General features: G+C 54.6%; 1 protein-coding gene across 1 annotated transcript in view; it reads left to right on the top strand.

Moving 5' to 3' along the window:
• Positions 1-1,848: 1,848 nt before the first annotated feature.
• Positions 1,849-20,333, top strand: part of LOC146431043 (protocadherin-9-like) — a 29,362-nt gene continuing 10,877 nt past the window's right edge. The window contains exon 1 of the mRNA XM_085073266.1: positions 1,849-2,032. Within this exon, the coding sequence (XP_084929392.1) occupies positions 1,997-2,032 (36 nt within the window). The 5' untranslated portion in view covers positions 1,849-1,996. The remainder of the gene's footprint in view (positions 2,033-20,333) is intronic.

Here is a 20,333-nt window from a genome sequence, read left to right as displayed (position 1 = left end):
TGGATGGATTTCTGGGCTGGCAGCGTGGGTGGATGCCCAGCCTGTGATGTGCTGTGATCCTCAGCCAGCTGTGATTACTCCTCACGAGGGTGCAGATGTGACAGATCCATCCCACATCTGTCACGCCAGCAGTTCATGGAAGCACGGCCCAGCAATGGACTTGGGACACAAGCTGAAGATTTCATTTGATCCCAGCTCAGAGGGCTGTCTGCACTAATTCCTTTGGGAATACAACTTCCTAAACCCTTTGCACCCACCCTGAATTTATTACAGTCAGGGATGTTCTGTGCTGCACCTCCACTGTTTGCTTGCATTACTTATGAGAAAATCAGCTAAAACAGTGTCAAAAAAAAACTTCCTCAAGTGGAGCTAGAACATTTACTGCTCCTCCTCCCTCCACGAGGCCTGCTGTCTTTTCAAAGGAAGGAGTTCAATGGCTTGACATGTTTGTTTGTGACAAACCTACAGTGGCTGTTACTCATTTCCTTGTTATCTTGTAGGTACTTACAAAGAGTTCTTTTATCTGCTTCAGTATTTTTCCAGGAACTGAAATTAAGCTAACTGTTTTATAATTCTCCAGCTCTTCTTTTTTCTCATCATTAAAGACAGGCGCTATTTTAACTCGCTTCCAGTCTTCTGGAAGCTCCCTGATTCTCTACAAATTCTTCAGGAAAAAAAATAAAAAGTCTTGGGGAAAAAGAAAAAAAAAAAAAAAAGCAGCCCTAACAGCTCTGAAGTTACTTAAATCAGGTCTCTAAGCATCTGTGGTGAATTTAATCAGGTCCAACCAACCTTAAAGCAGCTCATCTAAATGCTCCCTCTGTGTTCCTTCCCTCTGTTCGTCTCAATTCCTTCCCCTTCCTGGCCGGTGCTCGCTGTGTGTGGGACGCCTGATTGCCACTGATTTGTAGGAAAGACACCAGCACAAAAAAAAGGTATTCAGCCTAAACGATGTGCTGGCTCCTCTCTCTCCTCATCACCTTCAGAGCCCCATCAAATAATTCCTTTCCTGGGTTTCTCCCCACGTTTGCGGTGGAGAAGAACCGCGGTGGCTTTTTCTCGCTCTCGGTGTTTGTGTTTCGCTCCTGCTCTTGCCCCTTGAACTCGGGCTACCCTCTCCACTCCCCGGTAATCACGCCAAAGGAGGATTTGGTGCGAGGATTTGGAGCGGGATAATGATGTGGCTTAATGGCTGTTGGCAGGGAGCTCCTGCCGAGCATGAGGCAGAGCTGGGAAGTGTGAAGTGGAGCCTTTGAAATGCTGAACGAGCAGAGAAAGCCACGCTGGTGGAGAAGCCTGAGGATGGGTCAGGGTCAGGCCGGGGGCTGGCAGGGGATGGAGGATGTCGCTGTGGCTCTGTGCTGGACAGTGATGCCATCACAGAGGGTTTGGGGTGGCCTTGGCCACGTGGAGCTCTGGGGTTGGGTTGGGGACATGCTGAGTGAAGGGTGGGGACAGTGATTCAGGAGCTGTGCTGATGGGGGACATTTCCAGAGCCGTCCTGCCGTGGGAAGGGCGTCTGGGTGGGAGGAGAGGCTGCGACAGAGCTGTGGAGGGAGTGATGGCTTGGGGAACTCAGGGACAAAGTGTGCAAAGTATGCAAAGTGTGCAAAGTGTGCAAAGTGTGCAAAGTGTGCAAAATGTGCAAAGTGTGCTCCCCACGTGCGATGGGGAGCTCTTGGCTGGGGTGGAGCTCCATGCAGGGTGTGTCAGGATGGCTCTGGGGGGCTGAGGATGGGCTCGGGTTGGACAACCCCACTCTTGGCCTTCCCCAGCTGGGTGGGTGACGCAAAGCTTCTCTCTCGCCTGCAGTTACCTCATCGCCGAGTGACGTTCTCTGCAGCCAGCCAGGCTCAGGACCTGCAGGACCCCTCCCAGCACAGCTACTACGACAGCGGGCTGGAGGAATCCGAGACCCCCAGCAGCAAATCTTCATCGGGACCCCGCATCGGGCCCCTGGCCCTGCCCGAGGACCACTACGAGCGCACCACGCCCGATGGCAGCATCGGGGAGATGGAGCACCCTGAGAACGGTACGTGCTCACCCCTGCGCCTGTCCCCTCCCCTGGGATCTGTGCCCGAGGCTCCTGGCTCTCCATGATCCATGTCCCCGGGTGGAGCTCAGCTGGGACACGGCTTGGTGGGGATGGGCGATGGAGGTGAGGCGAGGTGAGGTGAGGTGAGGTGAGGCTCCAAGCGAGATTGCAGCAGGGAGGTGATGGGGAGGGGAGAGGGGGTGAGGGAGGGGAGCTGGGGGTTGGGAAGAGTCAGGGAGGCAGGTGGGTGTGAGAGGGGACAGATGGGTGTGGCAGGAGGCAGATGAGTGTGAGAGGGTGTAGGTGAGTGTGGCAGGGGACAGGTGGATTGGCAAAGGACAGGTGGGTGTGGCAGAGGATAGGTGGGTGTGGCAGGGGACAGGTGAGTGTGAAAGGTGACAGGTGGGTGTGGCAGGAAGCAGGTGGGTGTGGTAGAGGATGGGTGGGTGTGGCAGGGGACAGGTAGGTGTGGCAGGGGACAGGATGGTGTGGCAGGGGACGAGTGGATTTGGAAGGACACAGACAGGGAGTCCAACAGGGTCGTCTGAGATGGTTGCACAGGGGCCAGCAGAGGGGATATCCCCCAGCCCATGGGGAGATCCTGTGCCACAGTCAGGGCTCCCAGGGGTGCCTGTCCCCTCCTCAGGGGCGTTGGGCTGTGCTGGAGCTCCCCACGTGCGTTTTGGGTCAGAGCTGTGGGAGTTTCCCGGGGACAGAGGGCAGAGCAGGTTTAGTGGCACAGGCTGGGCTGAGGAGATCCGTGCAGTGGAGGCTCAGTGAGTGTGGTGGTGCTGGCAAACCCCAGAGCAACGTGTCCTGCTGTCACCAAGCCCCTCAGGTCACCTCCCAGCTTTCCCTGAGAGCCCCTGGAGGTGTCTGTGACATTACCTCGGGAGAGCTGCTTCCCCCGGCCGTGCTGCTCGTGCTGCCCCCGTGCTGCCCTGCCTGGCTGCAGCCCACTCCCCCGGCTGTCTGCTCCGGCCAGCTCCCATCGCTTCCGCGGGTTTGGTTCTGGCTGTGCACATGACATCTTCTCTCCTGTACCTGCTGCCCTCTGTGCTCGTGTCCCCAGGGGAGGTGGCTGTGCAGGTGGCAGGTCAAAGAACCTCTGGGAGGGAAGAGGAGGAGGTGGCAGAGGGTTCTCTTGAAGTCTCCTCCTGTTTCTGGGAGCATCCTTGACTTTGGGACATGTCTGTGTGTGATTTGAAATGGCTGAGAGTGTGTTCAGCTGGTTTTTAGGGAGCTGCAGACCTGCTTGGTCTCTCTATTATGGAAATCTCTTCGCAATTCCCAGGTTACTCCTGGAGTAACCCTGAAGTTCTCTATGTTACGATCATTGAAACAATGCATGGTGAGGTTCCCAAATCCTGCAGTACGAGGCACCCCCTGTCCAGGAGTGTTGTGCAGATCACTTCCTTCCCAAAAGTACCACTCAGTCACCTGGGAAGAGCAGTTTGGAGAAGTTCCTGGAGCTCTGGCACGGGGTGACAGTCCTGAGCTTCCCAAGCGTCCTTGAGTACCTGGAGGAGAGGCTGGGAGAGAAGTGAGCAAGGAGATGCCACATGGATGAGCTGAAGGTGAGGCAGGGGTGATGATGGACCTGGAAGAGGAAAGTTTGAGCCCTGGAATGTGACAGGAAACTCAGAGATGGTGAGGGAGTAGAAGGAGGAGGGAGAGGAGCACATGGAAGTTGGAGGACAGACACAGCTGTCTTGAGATGTTCCTTGGGGTGTTCCATGAGATGTTCCTTGGGATGTCCCTTGGGATGTTCATTGTGTGCCCGATGGGGATGAGCAGGGCTGAGGAAGGCCAAGGGACACTGCCTGGAGCACCTGGGAAAGGCTCCCTGCCCACAATCCCAAACCTGCCCTATAAACCAGCTCCCTGTCTCTATGCAGGGAGCCCTGGGTTTGTTCACCTCCCAGGAGAACAGGAATCACCTCACACCAACAGATCCATGTGTGGTACAGACACTGCAGAAGCTCCCAGTAAATAACCACAACCCTGCTCTGCTCTGCGTCCCCCAGAATGTCCTGTCTTGGCTCCCTTCCCATGGCAGGGGTTGGGATTCAGGCTCCAGTGGCCCCAGCAGCTGTCCTGACCTGTTTTGGGTGCAGAGGCTGTGGCAGGCTGAGGCTCTGGGGAATCCACCAGAATTTTTCTGAGCCGCTCTTGGTGCTCTGCACACAATCTGGCACGGTAGTTCCAGGGACCTGAGGGGCTGAGTCAGGGTTGTCATCCTCTCAGCAGCCTGTGAGGGGACCCTGGCACTGGGACAGGTGATTTGGGGATTGGGAGGCACGGGGGGTGTTAGATCAGCTCACCAGGGCTGTGTTTCCTCATTCTCCTGCCCGAGGTGTGGCACATCTGACCCCTCTGTGCTTCCAGCCAGGCCTTGTTTGTCCAGGGAAGGGTTGTGACTTGCTTCCTGCAAAGAGGAATGATGTGGGACCATCACGACCTTTTGGGGACTGTCCCACCATGTCCTTGCCTTGGCTTCAGCAGCAGCACCAGCCCCTCAAAGAGACCAGATCTTGGGGTTTTTGGGAAGCTGGGCAGGCTAAGCCGTTCCTGACCTTGGGTTAAAGCGAGGCGAGGCACTGGATCACACAGCCCCATCCCGCGGCACGCGTGCCAGGCTGACACCACTGTGCATTTTCTCAGCTTTCATCTGGTTATAAATATCCAACATAACAGGGCTTCCATTGCTTTCTCCAGGAGATTATCCCTGCAGCCGAACCAATCTGATAAGCAAGTATGCAAGGCTATTTATAGCTTTTCAACTGGAAGACAGATCCATGCCTCTTCTTTGTAGATGGTTCTTCACTTGATTAACACACATCTCAGTGTCCTCCTTTTTTGGACCCTTTCTGCTGTGCAGACTGCAGTAAAATGCTGTGCTGCAGGGGCTGAGCCAGGCCCTTTGCAGGAGGAATTACGGTGGTTCCAGTGAAGGCTTCTCCAGGAGCTTGGCACTGCCGTGGCAGCTCCTCACTCATCCCAGGGTTTGTCATCCTTGCTATTTCTCCTCTCTGCCCGCTGTTTCCTCCCCATTTCCCTGGGCTGGTCCCCACCTTGGTGGGGCACAGGGGACTGGGAATGGAGCTCAGTCTCCCACTTGGTGCTTTTCCCAAAGGCATCTGTTCCCCCCGGCTCCAGATTTGCTTGGATGGAAGGAGCCTGGGAGCACTGGTGCTCCAGAGAGGCTCTGCCCTGCCATGATGCATGCAGAGCTTGGATGGGGACAGTGCCAGTCACTCTCCATTGGCGACGCAGGGAATTTAGGAGGATTTCAGGACCAAAGATGAGTAATTTAGGGAATATTACATGGAGCCTGTTTCTCTGTGTGGTGCAAATGTACTCAGGATTGTGATTTATTGGATGAGGCGTTTCTGATTTGTGTTTTTCCATCCCCAAAATCTGTTTTATGGCTGTTATTTAAAGTGGGGACCCCTTGCCATTTTTAATGCATGCAGTTACAGCCCTGCTCAGAATATGGAATTAACCACCTCATGAGCTTTCCTGATGCTCTCAGTGCCATAGGATCTGCACTTCCCAGATGTTGAGGAGTTTATCCTCGCAGTTCCAGGGAAGAAACTCTGCCACAGGTGGGGAATGAAATAGAAAATTGCAATTTGCATTTTTCAGAGGTGGCTGCACGCTCTGGGTGACCCTGGATGAGCTGGCAGCTCCTCCCTCTGCCATTTTCGGGATCCTGGTGTTCCAGAGGCATGAGGCAGGAATCTGGCTGCTCCCAAATGCCAGAGCCCAGGCTGCTGCTGGTGTCTGAGGAGGGAGCAGAGCTTGGCTTTGGGACTTTGTGGCAGAGCTGGTTTCAAACCCTCCTGCCTGGTTCATCACTGAGGGCTGTTCTGCCAAGCTCGGCCTTTCCCAGTGCTCTCCCAGCTCCTCAGAACACCTCGGCACAGCTGGAGTGGATGGATGGATGGATGGATGGATGGAGATGCTGCTTCCTGGGGCTCAATAAAACCCCATCAGTCCAGGTTTTCCTGTGTTTCAGGGAAGATTGAGATGGATGCCTTGCAAAGCCAGGAGGAGCAGCTTGTCTTACCCGTGTGTGGCACGGCCATAAATCCCAGGCTGTGATTTCTGCCAGGACCATCCCTTTGGGAAGATCCCACTTTGTTAGCTCAGTGTGAGACACCCAGGTGAGCCCCGCTGGTGGAAGGTCCTCTCTGCCCCCAGTTTCACCAGTCTGCACTTCAATTCTGCCTCAGCTCCTCCCGTTTCTTCCCATGGAGTGCCACAACACCAGAATTCCCCTCTCCTGGTGTGTACTCAGACATCCCATTCAGGCAACTCAACATTTAAAGATCTCTTTGAAAGAAAACTGAGTCAAGTCCCTCCCTGTGAGCAGAGCCAAGGCAAGAGATTTTGGCAGCTGGGTCTCTCTTCCTCTCCTCCCACCCTTCCTCGCGCTCCTCCCAGCCATTGCCATCTGCTGCTGCCACCACCACAGACCTGCAGCCTCATTCCTGGCCAGCAGCAACATCTGGCACATCCTGGATGTCTGTGGTGCTTTTTGGCAACCCTTGCTGGAGCAGCCCGGGGAGAAGTTTCCCTCCTCCTCTTTGCTCCATTTCTGATTATAGTTCAAGCCTTCCGTTCCTTCAGCTCATTTTCCTCTCCACATGGTCTCCAATTCCCCAACAAGCTCTTAGTGGGGTGGATGTGTCCAGGTGATGGCCCAGAGCTCCCCAGCAGCACTTGGTGACATCCAGAGCAGCTCCAGGTGCAGGGATAATGAGTCTGGGAGTGTTTGTGCTCACAGTGTGACAGTGGCACAAAAACAGGGCTGCACCTGGCTGTGTGTGCACCCTGCAGGGCCGTGGAATCATGGAATGGTTTGGCTTGGAAAGGACCTTAAATCCCATCCAGTGCCACCCCTGCCATGGGCAGGACACCTTCCACTATCCCAGGCTACTCCAGCCTGTCCTTGGACACTGCCAGGGATCCAGGGGCAGCCACAGCTTGTCTGAGAACCCTGTGCCAGGGCCTGCCCACCCTCACAGGGAGGAATTCCTTCCCAATATCCCATCTCTCCCTGCCCTCTGGCAGTGGGAAGCCATTCCCTGTGTCCTGTCCCTCCATCACTTGTCCCCAGTCCCTCTCCAGCTCTCCTGCAGCCCCTTTAGGCACTGGCAGGGGCTCTGAGCTCTCCCTGGAGTTTTCTCAACGCTGAACACCTCTGTCTCTGAGCACCTTGGGAAGGCGAATGGCTCAGAGGATTGCTGAGCCAACCATCCCTTTTTCCTGCTCACCACGAGGATAGATTTGCAGCCCTGGGCAGTCACTGCCTCCTGCCTCTGCTTTAGTGCCAGTCATGAGCTGCTTTTTAAGGTTCTCACTGCGATTGTTGTTCAATTCCTCGAAGCCACCAGATGGGATAGAAAAATTACATTCTGTCTCCTTCCCTGGCACAGCGACTCCTCTAGATCTTAAAACCTATTCTCTTTTTCCTACATTATCTTTAAACGTCCCTTTTGTCTTGCAGGAAGAGTTCCAGGCCCATTTTCAGTCTGTGGAGTGGGTTTTTTTTTTTTGCAAATGCACCCTGCAGCACTTTTACTTTGTTGCAGAGGCTGAGGAATGCCTTGGAGTGGGCTTTGTCTGGGATGTGGGCTGTGGGATTCCAGCTAGATCCATGCCATTCCTGGTCCTTGTTGCCTGGGAGCCAGCAGGTCACACCTCTGGCTGGTGGGTGGCTGCTGCTTGGACTCCCCTCTAGCTGTGACATTGTGGGTTTGGGGTTTTTCTAACTGATCTTCAGCCCTTTTTAACACTTCAGGGCTGGAATTCATTTTGTGATAAGCAGCAGTTGCCACTCCTGCCCGGCTTTAGGGTGTCCACACCCTTTGTGTGATCATGTTCTGCTCCTCATGTGCCTCTGGAAATTCTCTCTGGGTTCCTCAGGGATCTTCATCTCCACAGGCACCTGCATTTCATCTGAAGAAATCAGGAACTTCTCTCCTTTCCACACTTAACGTTGGTTCATCCCCAAAGCTGGTTCCTGATTTGCTTAATCACTGCTGGGAAAAGATTTTTATCGGGAGACACAACATCCAGCAGATTGCAAATGGCCCGGGATTACCCCATCCTGGTTTCAACATTTCTGCCTGAGCTGGAATTCCAGCCTCCTTCTCGCCCTATTTCCTTATTTTCCATATTTTCCAACGGCTGTGTCTGGGGAAACTCTTACGCCAGAGCCGCTCAAGGCAGGGCGGTTGTCCTGCCGCGCCAGCCAGGTCACCTTCCCTAATTGTCCCCAGGAGCCTGGGGTGACCAGGGGACGGCTGCTCCCCTGCCCCAGGGTCAAGCACATTGCTCCCAGCTCCAGAGAGTGCCTTTAATCCTCTCAAGACCTTCTAAGAAGGCTGCTCCTCGCTTCAGACGCTGTCCGAAATAGCTGGAATAATTTATCTTGCCTCGTGGGATTATGTGGCAGCAAAACACGGAAGGTTGTCCTCAAGTTCTCCAAAGATCCTTGACACACCCTGGACATTTCTAGAGCAGTTATTTGGAAAATCCAAATTTCCCTCTTGAATTCTGTTTGCTTTGTTTCCCATTTCTGTCCCTGAGCCTGTGGGGTGGGATTGTGGAAGGTCCAAGAGACAAAAATGCCCAAGAGACAAAAAGCTCCGTATTTCAGTGGGAAGGTGCCTTTTCCTGGACAATATACAGTCCCTGTGGCTCTGTGAGTCCCTGCTGCATTCAGGATTGGATTTGGGGAGTTTTCTGCTGTTTCTTGTGATCCTGGGCTGGGCTGGGAGTTCTCCATTCCCTCTTGCTGTCCATGGCAAGCTGGTGGAAATCTGTGAATGTCCTCTTGCTTGTGTTATGTCCTTCACATCCTTCCTGCTCTGGATTTACTGGATGGAGGAAATGTTATCATTTTTCTCAATCTTTATTCCCCTTTCCATCCTGCCCAGGCTGCTGCTGTCCCTGTGCTTAGTGAGTGCACAGCTCAGGGAGGTGACCCTGCTCGCCATCCTGATTTTCAATCCTGCAGAGACCCCAGGCCTGGGGAACAGGCTGGGAGCTGCTGACCCCAAACTCACCCTGCTCTTTGGAACCACTTTTAGGCTCGGTTAGCTCCATGGCAAACTTTGACATTTTCCCTAAGGGAATCGACTGCAAACAGAGGGGAATAGAGAAGATTTTAGCTAAGAGTTATAAATGAGCTCACTGGGGGAAGGCGACTTCTGCTGTCCCAGGGAAGGGAGGATTTCCCAGTCTCCCAGGCAAGGGAGACCAAACCGTGTCATGGAACTCCTCCAGTCCAAGGCAGGAACATTTTCCATCACATTCCACCTCGGCAGGCCTGGGAAAGGCTTCTCACCTGGCAGAACATGACCCCAGCCACATTAAAACAGGGAGCCCAACCCACACAGGACTTGGCATTTTCCTTTTCCCTGGCAATGGTTGCAAATTCCGATGCAAATGCCCATGCAAATGGTCATGCACAGCTATTCTTATCTCTGGGCCAAATCTCAACATCCCTTCTTTGGGAGAAAGTCGGTTTTCCAAAAATAGTTTACGTCAGCCTCCAACTATTCGTGGCTTCATCTCGAGTTCGTTAAACCAAGTTCAGGAAGAGTTTTCCGAATTAGATCTGCAATGGGAACAGCAGGGTGGGGCCTTTCCTTGCTGGTACCACGTTCCTCTCCAGGGAGGACATTTCCTCGGGGCGAGGGGTTGAGTGAAGCTGCTTCAGGCTCTTCTTTTGTGTTTTCCAGCACATTTTCAAATGTTCACTTGAACTTGGGAACTGCCGCCATTGCTTTGGACAGGTTGGGGACAGCCAGGAGTGGGATTGATGATTTCTGTTGGTGACCCCATCACCCCCTGTGTTTTGGGAGCAGAACAAGCAGTTCCCCTCCCGTCCCTCTTGCTTGGCTCACGCTGTCCCTGTGCCATCCTGCTGTCCCAGCACAGCTCCATGGGCAACTGGACAGGGGAGTGACCAGGCTGAGGTTTCGCTGGGTCACTTTTTTTGCCCATTTTGCTGTCCAGACAGAGCGGTTTTCCCACCCTGCCTGCTCTGTGGCTCCACAAAGATCTGAACTTGCAGGAAGCCGGGATTCTGCGGGAGGCAGGGATTCTGAGCTCGGCATTCAGCTTTAGAACACGTCTAAACCAGAAAAAGCCACCGAGTGTAAAAGCAACAGACAGGCAGGATCCCTCAGCAGCCCCAGACTATTTGTTGTTTTCAAAGACCTGCTTCCTTAGAAAGCTCCTTTTGAAGTAATTTGACGTGCCATTTCCAGCTCCTGTGTGATCTACCGCAGTTATTCCCCCTTTATCTGCCTCCCAATGCTCCGGAATGTCTCCATAAACCTGCCTGGCAGTGCCTCTGCCCGTGCGAGGGACCTGCATTAGTGTGGGATTTAAACTTAATGCCCGAGGAGCTTACAAAGTCTCCCATTTGAGCTTCTCGTGGACTCCACACTGCAGTTTCTTTCTCATAAAAATAGCAGGTGGCTGAGTTTGAAGGATCGGTCAGGTGTGGATCCCTCACATGGAAAATCCCTCTCGCCGGCAGGAGATAGAGGATAAGGGATTCATCCCTGTCCCCGGTGAAATCAATGGCAGCTTTGCTGTTGAGACAGGTCAGGTGTCAGTCTCAGTTGTTCGCTCTTCCCCGGGATTTGATCCTTTGTGCTCTCACTATTAAAGAATCTCTCTTCCTGTCTCCTTCCCACGGGCTCTCATCCATCCTGATTTGAAGTCCCCTCCGTTAAGTGGCTGCAACGCCAGCGCTCCGCTTCCCCGGCGGAGAGGACACTCCATAAATCTCCCATTAGTCATGGATGTGGCGAGCCATCCCCGGGATAGGCTGCTGTGCCTCAGAGGTTATCAAACCGTGGCAGCCCTTGCGTTTGCCTCTCCTTTCCGAGAGCTCTGCTTCCCGCCAGCACCCAGGGCTCATTTCCCGGGAGCTGAGGCGACCACGCTTTGCTCAGGGACACAACAGCAGCCACGTGGTGCCCAGTCCCTGTTCCCTGGCCGGTGTGGCTGCACCTGAGCTCCCTTTCCAGCACCCCTGAGCAGGACAGGAAGCTTCCAACAAGTTGGAATGGGGGAAGTTTATGTGTTCATGGCTGGAAGGCTCCGTTTTCCCGGGAGAGACATGCAGGGACATTGTTGGTGTTTGTTGTCCCCAGTGGGATGGAGAAGGGGCTGTGCCTCTGCCCAGGGTGCAAGATTCCCAAATAATCCCTGTGAGACACTTCAGCCTCAATCCTTGAGGAAAACGAGGGCTGAACCTCACTGGTGGGAGCACAGAACCTCCCAGGCTGTTATGTACACCCAGTCCTATTTGGATGCTCCTTCCAGGGCTGTTCCCCTAAAAATGAACAGCCAGATCTCATTCCTGGGCTTGGAGGCCAAAACCAGGGAAAGCTCTCTCCCAAACTCACCCCCAGACTGTGACAGGAATCTGGTCTGGGAGGGAGCTGCTCTGATCCAGGAGAAAACAGGCTCGTGTCAGAATGAGCTGGATGATGAGGACAGTGCTGGTGGTAGCTCTTGGAGAAGCTTGGATTTACACTTTGCACCTTTATTTCAGCATGAGGCTGGTGGTGTCGGGCTAAATAGTGTCACTTTTCCAATAATTTGGGGCAAACTGGCAGGGATGCTGTGAATCAGGAGTGAATCAGCTCAGGTGGCCAGTGGGTCAAATCTGTGCCTCTGGTGTAGTCTGTTGTGTGTTAGTCAGATGTAAAATGTTGTTCCGTGGATGGCAATGAACTCTCGGACAGGGAACACGGGGAGAGGCTGGGGAAGGGATCCAGCAGGATGCTGGAATGCACAGGGAACAGCAGTTCTCCATCAGCTGTGTGTGCCTGGGTTAGAACAACCTGCTTGGACGTGAGGCAACGAGGAGGCAGCAGGGAAAGGAGGAGGGGGTCAGGATGTGATCCTCGCCCAGGGATGTCGGAATGGCTGTCGTGTTGTTTTATCGCTGCCGAGGAAAGAGAAAATGGAGCAGGGAATGCAAAATGACAGAGAGTGAGGAGATGTGATATTTGCCTGATGTATTTTGCTGGTAATTAGTGTAATGCCAATTAGACAGAAGTAATCTTTTATTTTTTTCCCTCTTCAGCTGTATAAATGATTGCTGGAATGTATGCCAGCTCAAACCGAGATATTAAACTTGGAGTGATGTGGAGATTCTCTGCTCCTTGAGGATCTCTAGATGAAATTACCCAGACAACAGGGATCTTGACAAAAGTAAGGCTGACTCTATCCAGCAAGAAAACGAATCAAAGCCAAAGGAATTTTTGTATTCCATGTCTGGCGTCTTGCTGCTTATTAGCCACACAGGAAGGAGCCCCCGCAGAGATGCAGCAACATCAGTGGGAAAAGTCAAATATCTCGCCTTTCCTGCAAACAATGCCACTCGCAGGCTATTGTTCCCCTATCAGCTTCCCCGAGGAGCAGATCCCGAGCCCTTCCCGAGCTCGGGCTGCAGGTAAACCCTGCCGCCCACACGCATTCCATTTGTCGTTCTCGGAGCTCTGTTTTCTCCCGTGCTAACCCTCGGCGGGACAGCAGCGCCGGGGCTGTTTTGCCTGCGGGTCCCTCGGGATGTGAAGCTCTTTAATGATGATGAACAGCTTCCTTCAAAGGGGCAATTGCTGGCCTGGACCTCTCCAGTCGCGGATCCCTCGGAGCTCTGTACCTGGGCAGCTCTGGCTGCTCCTTCAGCCACTGCTTTGCTCCGTGCTCTGCACAGATTTTCCTTCGTAAGAGCAGACCTGCTCCTATCATCTCCTTCTGCCTTTGGAAAAATAACTGCTAAAAATGATGCCCTTGGACCGAGTCTGGAAATTTTCATCCATCTCTGTTGGACCGTGAAATCCAAATCTCCTCATGATCATCCTGCCTCTCTCTGGAGCTGTGCTCTGGGGGTTTCAGGGCTGGCAAATCCCCTTTGCCAACCTGCCTCTGATGTGGGGGGGGATGCTGTATCCCACTTGTCCCGCCTGGATTTTAGGATTTTGTAATCCTCGCTGGCTCTTTAAAGCGTGTTTTATTCATGGCAGCCTTTAGGAGTGCCTCTGGCAGGCCTCCCTCGAGTGGTGCAAACTTTATTGCGTCTCTCCTCCAGCAGCCTGTAAACTGCTGCACCCAGGGGTAGCTGGAGGTTGATATTCCCTATCGGAAGCGATTATCTGTCTTTTCCCCACTTTCCCACAGGGGCTTCTTGCTGCCATCCTAATAACAAACATAGGGCACAGCAATAGCTATCAGGATGGGGTTTTTTTCCCAAATGAGCCTTAACCAGTCTGCCCCATTCCTAAACCTCCCCATATCCCCCTGTTTGGTCTGCCAGACGGATGCTCTGGCGCTGATCCTTCCTGCTTTTCCAGGAGAAGGGGAATTCTCCCCACTCCGGGCTGTTTAGTGCTGGCTGGGGAATCCCAGCAGGAGGGCAAATGGTCCAATTCAAGCACCAGGGTTGATTTCTTGCCGTGAATTTTGGCTGCACCATGGGAGGACATGACCGGCGCTGCTCCTGCCACGTGCCAGCCACAAAACCTCTCCCCGTGGTGCTCCCACTGCGGATTTTCAGCCTCGGAGTCTGTGGGCGTTTGAGGCGTCAATAAGGAGCGTTTCCAGCTGCTTTGTGGCACGGCTGCACTGCAGAGAAAGGGGCTGGGCAGTCCAGGGGTTCAGGCTCTGGATCTCAGAGCAATCAGCAGAAAAACAGCCTCATTTGGCATGGGATCATTCCCCCAAAATTTCCCCACTGCATCCCTGGTCTAACGCTGCCAGGATTGCTGTGTGCTGGATTTCAGGTGGGTTTGGCTCCCCGGGGCTGGGTGTGCATCCCTCAGGCACAGGGAAATATCCCTCAGACATTTCCCCAAGAGCCTCACCCTGCATTTAGTGCCTGTCCCCTGGTCCTTCGAACAGCCACCAAAAATTCGGTCAGGGATCTGCCTCTTCCCCCTCGGTGTCTGCAGGACAGCTCGGGCAAGAGGCAGGACAGGCTGTTGAAGAGCTGGAATGACGTCAGGGTGCTCCCTTTCCTCGGAAGCAGCCCAGGAAAGATCCATGGCAAGGAAACAAAGCGTCCGCATGCAAATCCATCCTGTCATTTCCTCTCCCAGTTTCCTTGGGGTTTGGCTTGACTCTCTTCCAAGGGCTCTTCCTTCTCCCTGCTCTGTTTCTCCCCGAGTGGTCTCGGTTCCCTTTGTTTGCAGATCCCCCGGTTCAGGCGAGCCCTTTTCATAACCTTGTGATTTCTTTTGTCACTTGAACACCTCCGTGACTTCAAAGGCCGGGAGCAGCACTTGGCTCTGCAGCTCCCGGCCCCCCTGCACCAACAATTTCCACCCATCCATTGTCCTGCCAGGGAAGGATTATTAAATTGTTGATGGAGCCGAACAATGGCTTTGTTCAAAGGCAGACATGCGAACGCCACTTCTTTTCTCCTTGACACAAGAGCTTTAATACCCGGGAACAATGAGAGGCAGCCACCAAGGAGCAAACATGGAGAGGGCTCACAAAGCCAGGCTGGTATTCCCAAATCCCTGTGCACATGAACTGGAGCTCCTTGGAGTGCTTTCCATGGCTGTAGGTGAGGTGAGAGAGCTGGCCGTGCTGAAAATGGATTGACAATAATTTAAATATTGCCTGTTAATACTGGTTTGTGTGATTAGGACACGAGCAGGGGGTGGGAGAGGACAACCCTTTGCACAGAATCATGGAATTAAGGTTGGAAAAAACCTCTGAGGTCATCAAACCCATTTATTCCCCAAGCACTACCATGGCCAGCACTGACCCATGTCCCCAAATGCCACATCCCCACGGCTTTGAAATCCCTCCAGGGTGACTCCACCACTGCCCTGGGCAGCTCTGCCAGGGCTTGACCATCCTTCAGGGAAGAAATTTCCCCTGATGTCCAACCTGAGCCTCCCCTGGCACAACTTGAGGCCACCCATCCTGTCCCTTGGGAGCACAGCCTGACGCCCTGGCTGTCCCCTCCTGTCAGGAGTTCACAGAGCCACAAGGTCCCCCTGACCCCCTTTTCCCCAGGCTGAGCTCTTTCCCAGCCCATCCCCAGACTGTTTTTCCCATTCCCAGTGCAGTGCTGGCTCTGGGTGCTCCTGTGGCTCTGTTCCTGGTGCTTGGAGTGTGCCAGGCACACACACACAGCTCCAGCCAGGCTGTGCCTTCCGAGCAGCTCTCAGAGCCTGGAAAGAGGATCATTCCCCGCACTGCGCAGCCTCAGGCTCTGACATTTTGTATTGTACAGGCTGCTTTCCGATTGCTTATCACCTCAGCTGCTTTCCAACTCCACGGCTTCAATTTTCCATGCTGAGTTTCCCTCAGGTTGATTTCTTTTTCTGTTTCTCCTGACTTTTCGCGGAGCTGTTCCAGCTGGTTTTGGAGAACAAGCCGCGCTGTCTCAGCCCCGCTAACAAAGTGATTATGAAAATTTCCTTTCAAGACCCATTAGCTTAGCCACGCTCTGGGAGAGAGGTGTGGAATTTGGCATGGGAGCTGCCAGCACTGGTTGGGGGCTGCTTGTCCCAAAATGTGCATTGAATGTACTCTGGAACACATCCCTGCGGAGCTGCGCCCACACTGCCGTGTGTGGCCTTCAGACAACAGCATTCCCAGGGTTTATCCATCAGGAGAGTGGATTCCCACTGACAGAGAGGAGGCTTAGATTGGATGTTAGGAAAAAATCCTTCCCTGGGAGGGGGTTGGGGCCCTGAGGTTGCCCAGAGATGCTGTGGCTGTCCCTGGATCCTTGGAAGTGTCCAAGGCTAGTTTGGACAGGGCTTGGGGTGACCTGAGATGTGGAAGGTGTATTTGGGCATGGCAGGGGGTGGGACTGGATGAGCTTTAAGGTTCCTTCCAACCCTAACCATTCCATGACTCCATGATTCTATGATCCATGTCCTCCTTTGGAAACCTGGTACAGGAGTTTGCTGTTCTTGCTCCATGGGCATCCATCCATCTATCCATCCATCCATCCATCCCCATCATCATCAGCCCCAGGAGCAGCTGAGGGAGCTGGGAAAGGAGCTCAGCCTGGAGCAAAGGAGGCTCAGGGGGACCTTGTGGCTCTGCACAGCTCCTGACAGGAGGGGACAGCCAGGGGGTCAGGCTGTGCTCCAGGGAACAGGGACAGGAGGAGAGGGAACAGCCTCAGGCTGGGCAGGGGAGGCTCAGCTTGGCCAGCAGCAGGAATTTCTCCATGAAAAGGGTCCTCAGGCCTTGGCAGGAGCTGCCCAGGGAGGTTTGGAGTGCTCATCCCTGGAGGTGTCCAAGGAAGGGCTGCAGGTGGCACTGAGTGCTCTGGGCTGGGGACAAGGTGGGCATTGGGCACAGCTTGGACTGGATGATCTTGGAAGCTTTTTCCAACCTCAGTGATCCTGGGATTCTGTGGGAGAGCTGTTTTGGGGCTGGTCCGGGGTCCTGTTCCTGCTGGGAGATGCAGCCAGCCTGTTGTGTCCCACCCAAGGCATTTCCTTGGCTCTTTCCCAGGCCAGGACATCTCCAAGACCCACCCGGAGCAGAGCTGTCCCCACATCATCCCATGTCCAGCACTGGGGTCTTTTCCTGCCTTCCCAGTCCCCGGGCTGCCAGCACAAAGGAACTCTTCCTTTATCTCCTTCTCCCTGTGATTGTCCTTCCCGGGCCTGTTCCCTCCCTTCTCCCGCTCTTCCCGGGAGCTGGCAGAGGCTGCCTCAAGCTCCAGTGCCCTCCGTGATGAGCTGCTGCCAGCCAGGGAAGCAGGGCTGCAGCTTTAATTAAATGATAAGGGCAGAGCCCCGGAAGTGGGGAGATAAGTGCAGTGGTGTCTGCCACCACACTTGCCCGGGCTCTTTCTAATTAGCTTTGAGAAGCTCTGGAGAGGCAGATTAACCCTTGGAGATGCTGGATGAGCACTGGGATGGAGCAGGAGGAGGGTGGCCAGGCCAGCCCCAGGGGTGGGGGGTGCAATCCCACCCATTTGGGATGGGATGGGGCTGGAGGGGACACTCTGTGTGCTCCCAGGACAGGGGGGATCAGACCTGGCCTTTCCTGGGCTCAGGCACAAGGCAGAGCTCAAGGATTGTGTGCTCAGGTTCCCCCTGGAAGAAGCATTTGCTGCTGGGAGACTCCCTGCCTGCTGGGGGGACTGTCCCCAGCCCCAGGAGCAGTGACAGGAGCAAGGGACACAATCCTGCTGTGGCTGAGCTCTCCAGGCCCTCCTGAACCTGGAATCCAGCGATGCTCTGGACTTGGGGACATGGGTGAGAGGACCACTGTGTGTCACCAACCGGTGATAATATGGACTGGGAGCTCCCCAGGACCTGGTGCCACCAGGGCCACAACTTGTCCCCCGCTCAGGTCTGGGTGAGAGCCGTTCCTGTGTCCCCAGGGAGCTCTGGGACAGCCATTCCTGTGTCCCCAGGGAGTCCCTGCCTGGAGGGGGGCACAGCTCCTCCCCTCAGACCCCCACGGGAGGAATCCCGTGCATCCATCAGCAGAGAGGTGGGAATGTGGCAGGAGCTGTTGTGGAGGAATTTGGGCAGCAGGAATGCGCATCCAAGGCATGCATGAGCTGGCAGCCCCCGGGGATGGCAGGTGGTGCAGCTTTCCCATGGGATTTACATAACCATCATTAGCCCGTGCAGGAGCTGCTCCAGAGCCAGGAGAGCCCTGCATTCCCACCTGTCCCTGCTCCTGGGGCAGGGGAGGAAGGAAAGCAGCTCCACTGCCTGCAATTCCGTGTTTTTAGGATCCCTGGGCGCTCCTAAAGGCTCAGGAGTTGGTGCTCACCTGGGTGTTGCAGAGCAAAAGCTGGGAGATGGTTTGGTTATTCCACGGGTTGTTTTGGACTCCCCAACTTTTCTGGTGGATATTTGTTGTCTGTAGGATGGCCAGAGGGTAACGTTTGGATATTGCTGGATCCAGGATTTCCTTTGGAGCTGGATTTGTTTGCTTTATGCAAAGTGAGTGAGGAGGATTGCCCAGCAATGCTCACTGCTCGCCTTTGATTTCTGCTGTGAGTTTTAGCTGCAAGGACCTGATTTTTCATCGTGGGCATGTGCCAGGCACCAAATATTTTGAGAAGTGCCAGTGAAATCTGCCCGGATATTTCACTTCCAGAAGGAGGGAAGGAAATTGCTAATTTTTTCTCATTAGGAAAGCAAACCTCTCCATCCTCCAGCTCCTTTTTAGAGGAGGAATTTTCTGTGATCTCTTGACCCTTTCCTTGTCTCTTCCCCAGTTTCTGCAGCCCCCGGGGCAGAGTCTCACTGGCAAAGCAGCTTCTTCCCTGCTCAGTCTCCCTGGAATGCACAAAGGGACCCCAGGGGAAATATTTCCCACCGGGGTGTGACTCTGGGCTGCATCACAAAGCACTTCCATGGGGAGAATTAAGGTTGCCTGGACAATCCTAATTTTGGCATTTCCTAACCTTTGAACCCCGTAATCCTATTAAGGTGCTTCTTACAGTAATTATTCAGCAGTTTAATGTAATAATTCTGCTTTTTATAGCCCAGCAAAGGTGGAAGCCCCTCTGTGCCAGGCTAGGGGATCACAGGGGTGGCACCACAAGCACAAAATCTGTTACAGAGGGATTGGATTTTTTTTGCTGGGTATCCCAGGGAAGTTGTGGAGTGATGGGATTTTGGGAGCTTTGTGGGTACCTCCGTGTGTTGCTGAGCCCTGTGAGCCCTGCAGGGACACACTCAGTGTCCAGAAACATCCATCTGGGTGCTCTGCCTGCCGTTCCTGTGGCCATGTGGCCATTGCCACACGCTGCCTGTGACCGCAGCAGGGAGGTGACTCCTCCAGCTCCAGCTCCAGCAAACACGGGGAGAACACATCCCTTGGGAGCTGGGCAAAGGAAAACACAACCCCTGGGAGCTGGGCAGAGGACAAACACATCCCTTGGGAGCTGGGAAAAGGGAAAACACATCCCCTGGGAGCTGGGAAAAGGGAAAACACATCCCCTGGGAGTGGGGCAAGGGAAAAACACAACCCTTGGGAGCTGGGCAGAGGAAAAACACATCCCTTGGGAGCTGGGAAAAGGGAAAACACATCCCCTGGGAGCTGGGCAAGAGAAAGCACATCCCCTGGGAGCTGGGAAAAGGTAAAATACATCCCTGGGGAGTGGGGCAATGGAAAAACACATCCCCTGGAATATGGGCAAGGGAAAAACACATCCCTTGGGTGCTGGGAAAAGGGAAGAACACATTCTCTGGGAGCTGGGAAAAGGGAAAACACATCCCTTGGGAGCTGGGCAAGGGAAAACACATCATTGGGAGCTGGGAAAAGGGAAAATGCATCCCTGGGGAGCTAGGAAAAGGGAAAACACATTCCCTGGGAGCTGGGCAAGGGAAGAACACATCCCTTGGGAGCTGGGCAAGGGAAAAACACATTCCCTGGGAGCTGGACGAGGGGAAAACACATCCCTTGGGAGCTGGACAAAGCACCTCAGCTCCACCTGTGCTAACAGTGCTGAGCCTGGTGGGTGCATCTGTCCACGCCCATTGCTGGGTGGTGCTGGGATCCCCTCGGCAGGAGCTGGGAAGCTGTCTGCAGCTCGGGAGCGTTGGAATGTCCTGCAGGGCCGGGGGCTGATCCGTGCTGGCAGCCCGGGGGCTGGCAGCCCATGAACTTGGGAGCTGCTGCTGTTCTGCACGACGGCAGAGCCAGGGGGCTGCAGGGTCCGGGGGAGATGCTGTGCATGCTCCATCTCCCAGCTCCACCAGCCCGGGCAGCTCTCGGGATGCGCTGGAAGAGCGGGTGTTGCTCGTTCTTGCCCCGGGAGCTGGAGGTGTGGCTCGGAGCCGCAGTCAGCACCTCGGTGGGCAGTGCCGGGTCGGGCTCCGATAGCGGGAGCCATCTGGAGCGAGGGTGGGAAGTTTGGGGAGCCATCTGTCTGGGTGTTGTAGCGCTAGAATCGGTCCCGCAGCCGTCTGGCTGGGTGTTGTAGTGCGAGGAATGGTCCTGCAAATCGTCTGCACGGCGAGGGGTGAGGAGCTGCGGCTGGGGAAAGCAGGGGCTGCAGGGAGCTCTGTGCCTGTGCTCCCAGCTCCACGTCTTTCTGGGCTCATCCATCTCTGGAGCAGCGCTGGGGACACGGGCAGAGCTCCAGCAGCTCCCGCAGGGCCTGACAGGGACACTGGGAGAGCTCTGGGCTTGTCCCTGTGGGAATCAGGGGCTGGGAATGGGTGAGGAGCTGTGGGAGGTGTCCTGCATCCAAAGGGTGTCCAGCTGTGTCCTGGGGGATCAGGCCAAGGGAGGGATTGTCCTGCTC

This window comes from Lichenostomus cassidix, chromosome 13 (assembly GCF_008360975.1).
Source record: "Lichenostomus cassidix isolate B80296 chromosome 13, HeHo_3.0, whole genome shotgun sequence".
Classification (NCBI taxonomy): domain Eukaryota; kingdom Metazoa; phylum Chordata; class Aves; order Passeriformes; family Meliphagidae; genus Lichenostomus; species Lichenostomus cassidix.
This window is presented reverse-complemented; position numbering and strand designations above follow the sequence as displayed.